This window comes from Schistocerca gregaria, chromosome 6 (genome assembly GCF_023897955.1).
Source record: "Schistocerca gregaria isolate iqSchGreg1 chromosome 6, iqSchGreg1.2, whole genome shotgun sequence".
NCBI classification, from domain to species: domain Eukaryota; kingdom Metazoa; phylum Arthropoda; class Insecta; order Orthoptera; family Acrididae; genus Schistocerca; species Schistocerca gregaria.
In genome coordinates this window covers 448,593,359-448,606,631 of record NC_064925.1, presented here as the reverse complement: position 1 = coordinate 448,606,631, position 13,273 = coordinate 448,593,359, and the positions used below count along the sequence as shown (strand labels likewise).

General features: G+C 41.8%; 1 protein-coding gene across 1 annotated transcript in view; it reads right to left on the bottom strand.

Annotated features, from left to right (window-relative positions):
• Positions 1-217: 217 nt before the first annotated feature.
• The window catches only part of LOC126279091 (cholinesterase 1-like), a 349,591-nt gene continuing 336,535 nt past the window's right edge, over positions 218-13,273 (bottom strand). Inside the window, exon 12 of the mRNA XM_049979555.1 lies at positions 218-2,142. Coding sequence (XP_049835512.1) covers positions 1,905-2,142 — 238 coding nt within the window. The 3' untranslated portion in view covers positions 218-1,904. The remainder of the gene's footprint in view (positions 2,143-13,273) is intronic.

Sequence of the window (13,273 nt, the reverse complement as noted above, 5' to 3'; positions counted from 1 at the left end):
TTTGGATCTGTTATTGTATTAACATCAAAGCATTTTTCATTGTTTGCAACTAGTTTGATTTATTATTTAGGTTGATTATTTAGGTTTACGTATAAAGTAAGTGCTGAAAAATAAGCAATGTTTGAGTAGTTATGTTGCCTAATGACATATACAGATATTTTTTGTAGGCATAGAGAGAGAAATGTTTCCATCAGAAATGACTATCAGGATCCAAAAGTGGTCACATTAAAATGATTTATTGAATCTTCACAAATCATTTGGTAAAATAATCATATGAAGAAGTTATGATGTTACTGCTTCCCCCATTTGGTATTGATATGCTGTCTCGTGACTCCGATATGTAAAGTGCAAGCTAACCTCTCTTGTACAGAAGTAAGATTTTTGAGGAGGTGATTACAGTAGATCTTCAGCAATATAATGAAAATTACATCTGAAAATCGAACATAACAGTTGTGAAACTGATCTTGCAGAGGATAACTGGCAGACATGAATCAGTGTTAACAGTGAACTAGAAATTAAACTGGTACATTGTTGCATAGTATCAGTACCATCAAATTCACTGCCATCAAGACTCTCTCTCCAACCAAAAAGTTTAAAAACATATAAAGAATAAACAGTATAATACACAAGTGAAATATTTACAAATGTTTTTAAAATTAATTAAAGAAGTATTTGCATAGTGGTACATGCATAAATTTCACTGTAAACTTTCCCAATTTTTGCTTTAGATTCAAAAACTACGTGATACAATAAAAATATATTTAAAGACTTGGCAGATTGCTGCTGATCTTAAAAAGAAGCACTGTGCTTCCACTAAAACTGAAGGAGCTGCACTAGAGAAACGTGTTTAATGGATGGGAATGTAAAGTGTTCTGTAGTGTTTTAAGATGTGGGTATAAGCAGATGGATCAGGTGGACAGAGACGTGAATGTGTGTTGGAGTGGATGGTGGGGAGAAGAAAGGGAGTAGGAGTTTGGTGTGTGGACAGTGCCACAGTATGAGCAGGAAGGGATAGGGAAGATGGAAAGCAAAGGGGAAAGGAGAAGCTGCACGGGAGGAAGAGGAGGGGAAGGAGGTGGGTGTATGCTGTAGGAGGGAAAGAGTTTTAGTTAGTAGGATGGATAATTAGTGGAGCGAGTTTCATTGTCTGGGAAGAGATTATGACTTAAAGTCCTGTCGACAGTGAGGTAATTAGAGGTGGAACACAAGCTCAGACTAAGGACATCGGCACTGCCCTGTCAAAGGAACCATCCTGGCATTCGCGTTAAGTGCTTTAGGGAAGTCACGCAAAACCTAAATCTGGATGTTAGATGAGGAAACAAACTGCCATTCTCCCGCATACGAGTCCAGTGTTTTATCACGCTCTATCTCACTCGGTCATTCTCTAGGAGAGATAGTCGACTGAAATTTTTGGCACGGGAGTGGCAGCGTATTGGGATTGGAAATTATAGGCTACTCAATACAGTTGTTAGAGTCAGGTTTGCAGATAGTAGTAGTCAGTGTTCAATATGAGGAGAGTGGGAATTCAGTGAGATGGTAAATGGAATCACAGAGAAGGTAAAGGGATGAGGAAAGTGAGGTGGAGTCTGTCGTGTTTAATGATTTGGATGGAGTGAGAGAGCTTTGGTGGAGTGGACATCTGCGCAACACTGGCATAGATAGGATCTAGGTTTTGTAGGTGTGGAAGGATGCAATCCCAAGTCGACGTCGTGCGTAATGGCATCTCCTCGTGCAGTAGTCTCTCCAGTTTAGTACTGAGCTATCTGGCGTTAAATATAGCTCACGACGCCACTGCAGATTGAGCCTTCATGTCACTCGCTGCTGTGGATCTCCGTCTCCAGACACTGCGAGACCAGCGTACGGTGGCGGGCAGCAGAGCCGCCCCACTGGCTGCGATGCGTCGGTCACCGCGAGAGGAGCTGCCGCAGCGCCCCGCACAGCAGTAGCACGGCGACGGTGGCGCCGGCGCGGCGGCTGCCGGACCTGCCGATGCCCTCGGCACGCGTCACGTTAAACTCGCGCGCCTCGAAGTCGCGCTGCACGCGGAACGGCCAGTCGACGCGCAGGTAGGGGCCGCCCCGCGGTTCGTACGGCGGCCACTGCGGCACGCCGTCCACCCGGCTCGTGTTTGGCGTCGGGTCCCTGCGCAGTGCGGATGGGCCAAATTGTCACTTTCCTCTATGTGAATGCTACCTTCCTGTCGCTGTGATTCCTAGTTGCGATTTGTCACAGTTTAAAATCACAGTTCACGAATTCTGAAGTTGTATCCCTCCGCACCCTACCAATGTTGAAATGCAGTTTATCTGATTCTGACCATTGTGAATGGTTTTCTTGAAAGCCTGCAACAGTAAAAACCATGGGTTTGTTTATAAATAACATTCTGCTACCAGTCACGATTTTGTTTTATTTATGTTTTACACGACGCGTTTCGGGAAATGATTCTCTTTCAAATAAACAGTTACATAATATGCAAAAAACTGGTGATTTCTCAAACTGGGGAACAATCAAGAGTGGGGTACCGCAAGGTTAGATCTTGGGTCATCTGCTGTTCTTAATATATATTAATGACTTGCCATTCTATATTCACGAAGATGCAAAGCTGGCACTTTTTGCCGATGATACAAGTATAGCTATCACACCCGACAGACAAGAATTAACTGTTGAAATTGTAAACGATGTTTTTCAGAAAATCATTAAGTGGTTCTCTGCAGATGGGCTCTCATTAAACTTTAACAAAACACACTATATACAGTTCCACACAGTAAATGGAATGACCCCATTAATAAATATAGACTTCGATCAGAAATCGGCAACTAAGGTAGAATATTCCAAATTTCTAGGTGTATGCATTGATGAGGGGTTGAACTGGAAAAAACACACTGAGGATCTGCTGAAACGTTTGAGTTCAGCTACTTATGCTATTAGGGTCATTGCAAATTTTGGCGATATATATCTGAGTAAATTAGCTTACGATGCCTATTTTCATTTTCTGCTTTCGTATGGCATCATATTCTGGGGTAACTCATCATTGAGTAAAAGAGTGTTCTTTGCACAAAAGCGTGTAATCAGAATAATTGCTGGAGCTCATTCAAGATCATCCTGCAGACACTTATTTAAAGAGCTAGAAATCTTCACTGTAGCCTCACAATGTATATATTCACTTATGAAATTTGTTATTAACAATCCGAACGAATACAAAAGTAATAGCAGTGTACATGGCTACAACACTAGGAGAAAGGATGATCTTCACTACTCAAGGTTAAATCTAAATTTGGCTCAGAAGGGGGTAAATTGTGCTGCCACAAAAGTCTTTGGTCACTTAACTAATAGCATCAAAAGTCTGACAGATGGCCATATAGCATTTAAAAGGAAATTAAAAGAATTTCTTAATGGCAACTCCTTCTATTCATTAGATGAATTTTTGGATATAGTAAGTGGGTAATTTCCTAACCTCCACAAAAAAAGAAAACAAAAGAAAATTATTGAGTGTCACGTAATATTTTGTCTAATATAATATCTTGTATAGGCACCTTTTATTAACCTGACACGTTCCTCATCATTACGAAGTGTCGTATTCATGATCTGTGGAACAAGTACTAATCTAATCTAATCTATTTTCAGGTGTGTATTACTCTGTACTACACCATTTTTTTTTTTTTTTTTTGGGGGGTAATGTTTTCGATGTTTGACGTTCTGCTTTGCTTTGTTGACTTTATTGCAATACATAAAAACCGCTCAATTTTTAGTTTAACTACATATATACATCAATACCTAACGAAAAATTGCGCGTTTTTTTATGTATTGCAGTAAAATCAACAAAACAAAGCAGAACCCCACACATCGAAAACATTGCGAAAACATAGAAACACACATTTGAAAATGAGAATCATATCGCGACTGTTACCAGAAAGTTATTTATAAACAAGCCCATGCGATTTATCACCGTAGATGTTACTGTGTGGTTAGTTACAACTCGTAATTAACACGTGCCTTTGCTTGTATATACTGTACGAGAGGTACTGTGGCTGCGCAGGTCGTGTACGTTTCACGCTACTATTTTGCAGAAACTGATGTAATCGTGACCTAGTGGCGCTTTGAACGAGACCAGGCACGAGACTATTTGTCGATCGCTATAGCGCCGAGTTGATGTTTACGGACGTGATAATCTCACAGCTGTAACGAGAACTCTTTGTAGGAATGTGTTGGTGATTGCGCGACGTGCGAAATATACTATGTGACCAAAAGTATCCAGACACCCCAAAAGGATACGTTTATCATATTAGGTACATTGTACTGCCACCTACTGCCAGGTACTTCATATCAGCGACCTCAGTAGTCATTAGACATCGTGAGAGAGCAGAATGGGGCACTCCACGGAACTCACGCACTTCGAACGTGGTCAGGTGATTCAGTGTCACTTGTGTCATACGCGTGTACGCGAGATTTCCACACTCCTAAACATCCCTAGATCCACTGTTTCCGATGTGATAGTGAAGTGGAAACGTGAAGGGACACGTAGAGCACAAAAGCGTAGAGGCCAACCTCGTCTGTTGACTGACAGAGACCGCTGACAGTTGAAAAGGGACATCTATCCAAACCATCACGCAGGAATTCCAAACTGCATCAGGATCCACTGAAAGTACTATGACAGCGGGAGGTGAGAAAACTTGGGTTTCACGGTTGAGCGGCTGCTCATCAGCCCACATCACGCTCGCAAATGCCAAACGGCGCCTCGCTTGGTGTAAGGAGCGTAAACATTGGACGATTGAGCAGTGGAGCCGGTCAGAGTGGCCGTGCGGTTCTAGGCGCTACAGTCTGGAACCGAGCGACCGCTACGGTCGCAGGTTCGACTCCTGCCTCGGGTATGGATGTGTGTGATGTCATTAGATTAGTTAGGTTTCATTAGTTCTAAGTTCTAGGCGACTGATGACCTCAGAAGTTAAGTCGCATTGTTCAAATCGCTCTGAGCACTATGGGAATTAACATCTATGGAAGTCGCATAGTGCTCAGAGCCATTTCAACCATTTGATCAGTGGAAAAACATTGTGTGGAGTGACGAATCACGGTAAACAATGTGGCGATCCGATGGCAGGGTGTGGGTATGGCGAATGCCCGGTGAACGTCATCTGCCAGCGTGTGTACTGCCAACAGTAAAATTCAGAGGCATTGGTGTGTGGTCGTGTTTTTCATGGAGAGGGCTTGCATCCCTTGTTGTTTTGCGTGGCACTATCGCAACACAGACCTACAATGTGTTTTAAACACCTTCTTGCTTCCAATTGTTGAAGAGCAATTCGGGGATGGCGATAGCATCTTTCAACACGATCGAGCACCTGTTCATAATACACGGCCTGTGGCGGAGTGGTTACACGACAAAAATATCGCTGTAATGGACTGGCCCGCACGGAGTACTGACCTGAATCCTACAGAACACGTTTTGGGATGATTTGGAATGCCGACCTTGTGCCAGGCCTCAACGACTGACATTGATACCTCTCCTCAGTGCAGCACTGCGTGAAGAATGGGCTGCCATTCCCCAAGAAACCTTTCAGTATCTGACTGAACGTATGCCTGCGAGAGTGGAAGCTATCATCAAGGCTAAGGGTGGGCCAACACGATATTGAATTCCAGCACTGCCGATGAAGGGCGCCACGAACTTGAAAGTCGTTTTCAGCCAGGTGTCCGGATACTTTTGATCACATAATATATTTGTGACAAGGAAGAGAATGGATGTTATTTTTCGTCGTTTCGTTTTCAGCAATCTAAGCTGTCCTCATAGGTTCCTCCCCGACCATACAGTCGGAAATCGATACGTATTCGGAAATAAACAGCGAAGTATTTGTTACGAGGAAGAAAATGATTTTTTTTCCTGTTCGTTTCACATGCAGCGATGTAAGGCTGTCCTCTTATGTTCCTGCCTAAACAAACTCTCAGTCGGAAATCAGCAACTAAATATTTGTTTCATCTTTCGTTCCCTAATCCGACAGAAATGTTAAATCACAACCCACTTGTATTACATTCGTAACAAACTCCCAGGTTGTGTTAGCAACGCTAAGATGAAAAAAATATTAGCATGTAGCGGGATGCGAACCTATACCCTTTCACTGCGGAAACCATGACGGTACCCATTACAATGAGGCTCCATCATACGTCTTTTATCTCAAGTCTTCATTATCGTAATTTTTCTTCAGGCGTTGTACCGTTGTTGCGTTGTGAACTGACATTTAATGATATGAGTGACTTGTCCGTGATACATCTTCATTGCGCCATTGCTTTAAACAGCATACTGTGGCACACACACTACTATTTAAGTACATGAATAGCCGGAATGCACGCAGTTAACACAGGGGTCGTTCACACGCGCTCGAAAAGTTGAAAGTCCTCTAGTCATGTAATAACTGCAAAATACAAAGCCCAAGCTTTGGACTCGTACGAACAGTAATGTGAAGTCTACCCGACCTGGGCTGCGCTCCTTCCAAAGAGAAAATTTGCTTTTATCGAAAGCATCGTCGTGATCGCGGAGCCATTACAGCAGACGAATTAAAGCAGAAGCTTTTTATATGTTCAGCTGCTTCGTTCACTGCAAATCTGAAAACTACTGGTGTCTTTTCCGATTTTTGGAAGTTTGAAGCTGCCCACTTCGTATTCGTTACTTACATTGCGATATGTAGTACGCAAAGTACTTAAGAATCTCACGAAATGCTTAATAAATATACTGGTTGTGTAAAGTGTGTTCTAATTTGTGATAAAAATTACAACTGTTGCTGTATTTTCTCTCTTTAAAAGTGTGAACCTGTCAACTACATACTAGTTATTTGCATAGTGGTATTTATCACAGAAAAATCTTGAGAGGAAGCTGCCTCACTGAGAAGTAAATGTGCTGGTTGTGTTGAAGTATGCTCTAATTTGTGCGAAAAATTACAGTTCACTGCCAGGAAGGTAAATTCTTGCTTTGCTCTCGAAAGTAACTGGAACAACGAGAAAAAATACCAGCGGGAATACGCCTTTACCACTACCAGAATATATTTCGTCTGCATATTTTCTTAATTTGAAGACATTCTTGTTTGGAAAAAAATCTGCTAAAATAACTAGCTTGTACAGTTTCTTTTATACTTCATATGCGGCTGACTGTAAGTCACACTTTAATTTTTTCTCACATGTGTCAGTTCTTTTTATGTTTTTTGTTCTGACAATGAATGGTAGCTTGTTTTTACCAGATAATCAACTCGTTTTGAATATCCAGAATTGTAAATTATTGATGATGACAAGTCCCAGATGCTCTCAGAAACGTGAAAGTGAATAATAAAATTTTCCCCGGTGGCAAGACAAGAACCAATATTTCTATAAATACAGTTCCATCTCTTCATTCCCTATATAAGATGCCGACCACAGTAACAGAAGAAAAATTGACACTGTCAATTTTGTAAGTAATGAGAACTGTATACACAGATAACTCATTATCTAAAACTTAACATCAATATCTTTTCGAGAGATCCATAATGTGCTTGAGTATTGGGGCAGCATTTGTTTATAGGACATAAATTATAATGTGGCTATAATACGAAACAAATTAAATATGAGGCTGACGAAATCCAGTATGGTTTCAGCTGGGTGCTTCAGCCAAAGTTTATCTTTGAAAGGATACACAATTCCTCTCTAACGTATATGTAGATAAAGATACGTGCTAATAACAACAGCGACTGGCAAGTATATTTGCTAAATGGTATTTCTGGCCAGGTGAACTGCATCAATGCAACGGAAAATTGTATGTTCTCGCCAGTAAAGAGCGCAAATTGTTAACAGTGTGCTATTCAAGTCGTTATGCAACTTGAAAGAGGCGATAAGTAAACGTAAAATACTAAGTTTTCTGCTAAGCAGTTGTATTAAAGATTCCGTTATGTGTTTTAAGGTTGATGATATGCGTGTGGAAAGAGTGGGAAGTACAGTTTAAAGTTGACATTGGGGAATAGTTTGAGTGTAGTGCTTGAACATACATACAATAGTTTACCGTTACCTGTGTACTGCAGTGGATAAATCCTGGGATGTTCCGTCGTTTATGCAGATTTATTTGTGTAACACACATGAAAGTACTGGTCTGAACCTTGTACAGTACCTAAAATATATTTTCTGAATTTACATTGCAGTTTTAGTTTTTATGATGAAAAGTGCATTGCGTGTGCTTAAATATGGCAATATTACTGATGTTGCTCGTACTAACTAAAGGCGAAACGGTCAATAAAACGTACTGAGAGAGACTTGTGTCTGCGTTTGGCCATATGATTACATTTTCATTTATAGAATGTCCCTTGTGCCTGTATTCTGAAATACATTACACACTGACAGGTTAAAGCGTGAACAAAATTCTCTACAGATTTGAAATAAAGTCTCGTAAGTGATTCGTACTTTTCACTATCAGATTGTCATAGACCGACGTAATTGCCAATTTCTTTTCAGTGTCCTATAAAAATTCATATCAGTTTGCATTATAAAACACAAAGGATAAATATTATTCTTGGAAAGCGTGTTCATATAACATTTTCAAAGTCAGTCTGATTATATACGGTACATTTGATCAGAGATTCCTGTATCAGTTACGTTACGATCATCGATATCTGCGATTTAAGAATGAGGAGAGAAGAAAAAAAAATTGTTTTCGGAAAATAAATGCCATCCTTTTTTGCACGAAAGAAAGGCTTATCAATCATGTAAATTTTATCTACAATGAAAACCGGTTGTTTCAGCTATAAACGCCATCCCTAGTATCAACCCAGTACTGGACTTACACATTTATATAGATTACTCTAGTAACTCAGTAATTAACAACAGCAGTTTAGAAACCCATCTGCAACAACGGGCAAGTGCTGCGTGTATACCGATGGGTCCATATATACCGAAGCGACAAAGAAACTAGTGTAGGGATGCCTATTCAAATACAGAGATATGTAAACAGGCAGAATACGGCGCTGCGGTCGGCAACGCCTATACAAGACAACAAGTGTCCGGTGAAGTTGTTATATCGGTTACTGTTGCTACAATGGTAGTTTATCAAGATTTGAGTGGGTCTGAACATGGTGTTATAGTGAGCGCACGAGCGATGGGACACACCATCTCTGAGGGAGCGATGAAGCAGGGATTTTTCCGTATGACCATTTCAAAAGTGTACCGTGATTATCAGGAATTCAGTAAAATATCAAATCTCTGACATCACTGCACCCGGAAAAAGATCCAGCAAGAACGGGACCAACGACAACTGAAGAGAATCGTTCAACGTGACAGAAGCGCAATCCTTCCGCAAATTGCTGCAGATTTCAATGCTGGGCCACCAACAAGTGTCAGCGTGCGAACCATTCAACGAAATATCTTCGATGTGGGCTTTCAGAGCCGAATACCCACTCGTGTACTCTTGATGATTGCACAACACAAAGCTTTACGCCTCGCCTTGGGCCGTCAACACCGACATTGGCTTGTTGATAACTGCAAACATGTTACCTGGTCGGACGAGTCTCGTTTCAAATTGAATCGAGCGGAATTGAACCTCATGAATCCATGGACCCTAGTCAACATACGACTCTGATAGGTGACACGTGCATAATGATCCTGTCTGATCACCTGCAGCCATTCATGCCCATTATGCATTCCGACGGACTTGGCCGATTCCAGCAGGACAATGCAACAGCCCATACGTCTAGAAACGCTACAGAGCGGCTCCAGGAACACTCTTCTGAGTTTAAATACTTCCGCTGAACACCAAACTCCCCAGACATGAACATTATTGAGCGTATCTGGGATGCCTTGCAACGTGATGCTCAGAAGAGATTTCCACCCCGTCGTACTCTTACGGAATTCCTGCAGGATTCATGGTGTCAGTTCCCTCCAGCACTACTTCAGACATTAGTAGAGTCTATGCCACGTCGTGTTGTGGGACTTCTGCCTGATCGCGGGGGTCCTACGCCATGTTAGGCAGATGTACCAGTTTCTTTGGCTCTTCAATGCATAATTACTGCCTTGGCTGTGCTTATGTAAGCTACAAAAATAAAAAGAGCGGACTGTTCCGTATACCGAAAGAAATATCTGTTTACACAGAGGAATTCTTAGCCACTGAAAGAGCATTAAAAAGCTGTAAGATATGTTATAAGACAATCCAAGTTGACCATTACGTAATGATAACGGACTCTCTCCGGCTTGGCAAAATTAACATCAATTGTAAAGACAAAGCAACCTGCTATTGACCATGTAAAATAGCTGCTCCTGTATCAGAATTACGAAGAAACACCATAGAAGTATAATTTGTATGTCTGATAGGAAAGGGAGTCTTAGCGTAAGTAAAAGTAGGTCGACTCGTGCCTCGTGATTGGATAGCTTCGTCGATAGTTCACTTGGCCACAAAAGGCAATGGTCTCAGGTTTGAGTCCCGATTAGGTACACAGTTTTAATCTTCCAAGAAATTGCATCAGTTGTATGCGCCAAAGGTCGTTGTGGGATTGTGGGGAGAGACAAGGAAAGTCAACTGCCAAAGAAGATAAGAAAGAATGAAATACAATACATGTGACCTCCAGTTGGAGATCTTATTGCTGCAGACAGCTACATAGCAGAAGCAGATGCAGTAAGGAGTGGGAGATTGGAGATCTGTATAAGAGAGCCTGTTACAGGCAAATCCAACCATGTACATGGAATGCAAATGGTCTGCCACAAAGTTGAATACGGAACGTAACTCCACTGGCTAATGAAACAATAGGCTGTTCACAATGAATATCAGTAGACCGAACGATAGATGCTATCGGCAACACATCCACAGAATCCATGTCATAACACCACCATGCTGATTTAGGAAATCAGTCACATATTACTTAAGCCGACATAAACACGAAACAAATTACACTGGCTACATACGAAGCTGTTTACAAGAAACAAGAATTTCTCTTAGAATTTAATGGTACTCTCGATAACAGTGAATTTATAAGCTTCATAGAATTCTCGTTAAAAGTAGGCATTAAAATCTATCTGAACAGTTCGCCTGTGTGTGTGTGTGTGGGGGGGGGGGGGGGGGGGGCGTTCATGCATGTTTATTTCGCTTATTGAGAAACTGGTTTGTTAACTACTTCAGTTACGGAACCATTTGGTCACCTAGCTTACTTATGGACTACAGGAACTTGTGGAAAGGAAGTCCTGTAATTTTGAACAGGCTCTGTTGGTGTACCCAGAATAATATAGAAGATTATGTAAATTTACTCCAAAGGATTTTATAAGTATAATTTATTACACTTATTATTACAACGTCATATAGAACAATCGAGTTGATCATTGAACATGTGTTAGATTAGAAATACAGGTTGATACATGACGTTCAGGCGTTCAGAGTCGATGGGCAGTATAAGGGAAAACAAATTGAGTTAACAGTTGAAGGAACAGGCAAAGATGCCAATATCTCAGCTCGAGAGGGCCAGGTGTGTGATATATGCCAAAAAGCGCTTAATTTTAAGACCTTTATTCCAATTACTAATTTCGTCAGAATCGTGCTTTCATCCTCAGTGTGGCATTATACTGTATAAAACGAAAGTAGGTAATCGGTAGTCTGCGCAAGATACAACTGCTCCCTCGCCTTGGTTATTGGATTTATTTTTGTTTGACTAGGCTTGGATGGCTCACTGAATCATATGTTTAGGATATAAATAAAAAGATCGTCGTCTACAGTGGGCGAGCTCATCGGCTGTTGTTGTGTAATGAGAGCCTTGTAGTACATAATGACAGTCTAAGAGAATTACGAATGTTTGTTACCATTACGTTTTTCCATACATGTAATTTATATTGGTGAAATGCGCCATATCTTTGTATATGAAACAGGCATAAAGATTTACCTTTTTGATTCTTATAATATATAATATGCTTTCTAAATTAGGTAAAAATTTTCATGAGAGTAATTTAAAAACATTTCAATATATTTTCGGTTAATACGATGGTTTCACCTGACTTCTACACGGCAAGTTACATGGGCTCTGCAGCACCTCAGTTTCGTCCACGTGAGGTCGTCGACATGGCTTATAGTTTTAACCCTATTGGTGTTATGGATGTTGTACTTTTACCTTCTATTCATTTCACATCCTATTTGGGAGCGTTCTGTTTTCTAAACGACAAACCATATGGAGGTATTAATGTATTTACACTTTGTTCTCAAACTGTCGACGGCACATTTATGTGAACATATATGCAAAGGTATGCTGGATTTGTTATGTCCACCCCACATTGATCTCCGCCCCCCCTCCTCCTCCACCTACTACAAACCCCTCCAAATCCTTGAGCACCATGCACTGCGCCTTGCTTATTGCTTCCGTCTCCCATCCCCCAAGCGGATCCTTTATGATCTGATTCCCTTCCCCCATCTCCTCCTGTTCCTTGAATGAATACAGATCCTATACGTCTCCCACAAACTGGATTCCCCCCATCCTTTGGTTTTCCCCATCCTCTCCCTCACTAGCCCACTGCCGCGCCTGTACCTTTATGATCTGATTCCCTTCCCCCATCTCCTCCTGTTCCTTGAATGAATACAGATCCTATACGTCTCCCACAAACTGGATTCCCTCCATCCTTTGGTTTTCCCCATCCTCTCCCTCACTAGCCCACTGCCACGCCTGTACCACAGTGTCCCGTCTAGTCTCCATCTCCACATGCTCCATACCCTCACCCAAGGTGGCTTCCCCCAACTCCCCCTCCAAGATAATGTCTTTGTGCCTTCAATCTACTCCTCCTACCAGCTGTAATCCCTCCTTCTCCCCCCCCCCTCCTCAGGGCTTCCTCTCTCCCTCCCTCTCCCCCTTCTCTTCTTCCTCATTTTCCCCTGCTGACCACCTTCTTTCTCCTTTTCACCCCCCCCCCCCCCACCAGGCTTCTGGCTCCTTCCTGCTCCCCTACACCGCCCCCTCCTCCCCCTCCTGGTTTCCCCTGCTGTCTCTCCCCCTTCCCTTTTCTTCTCCCCCTCCTACCCTTCACCCAGTGGTAGGTCCCCTTCGGTGCAGTGATTTTTAACATTTTCGTTATGGTGTCAGTGTTTCTTAAGTACCGTGTACAGTGCTACGTTCCACCAGCACTGACAGAATCGCCAGGATCAGTCATTTTTGTTCCCACTGTGGTGTTTCTTTGTTTTCGCGCCAACTCACAGTGCTCATTCTCCGCATGTGTATGTGGCTCTCGTCTATGTTGTTTTTAAATCTACCATTTATACTCATCTATTTTTGTTCTTGTTTATTCACCAATTTATACCATTCTATGTTATGTGTTCCTT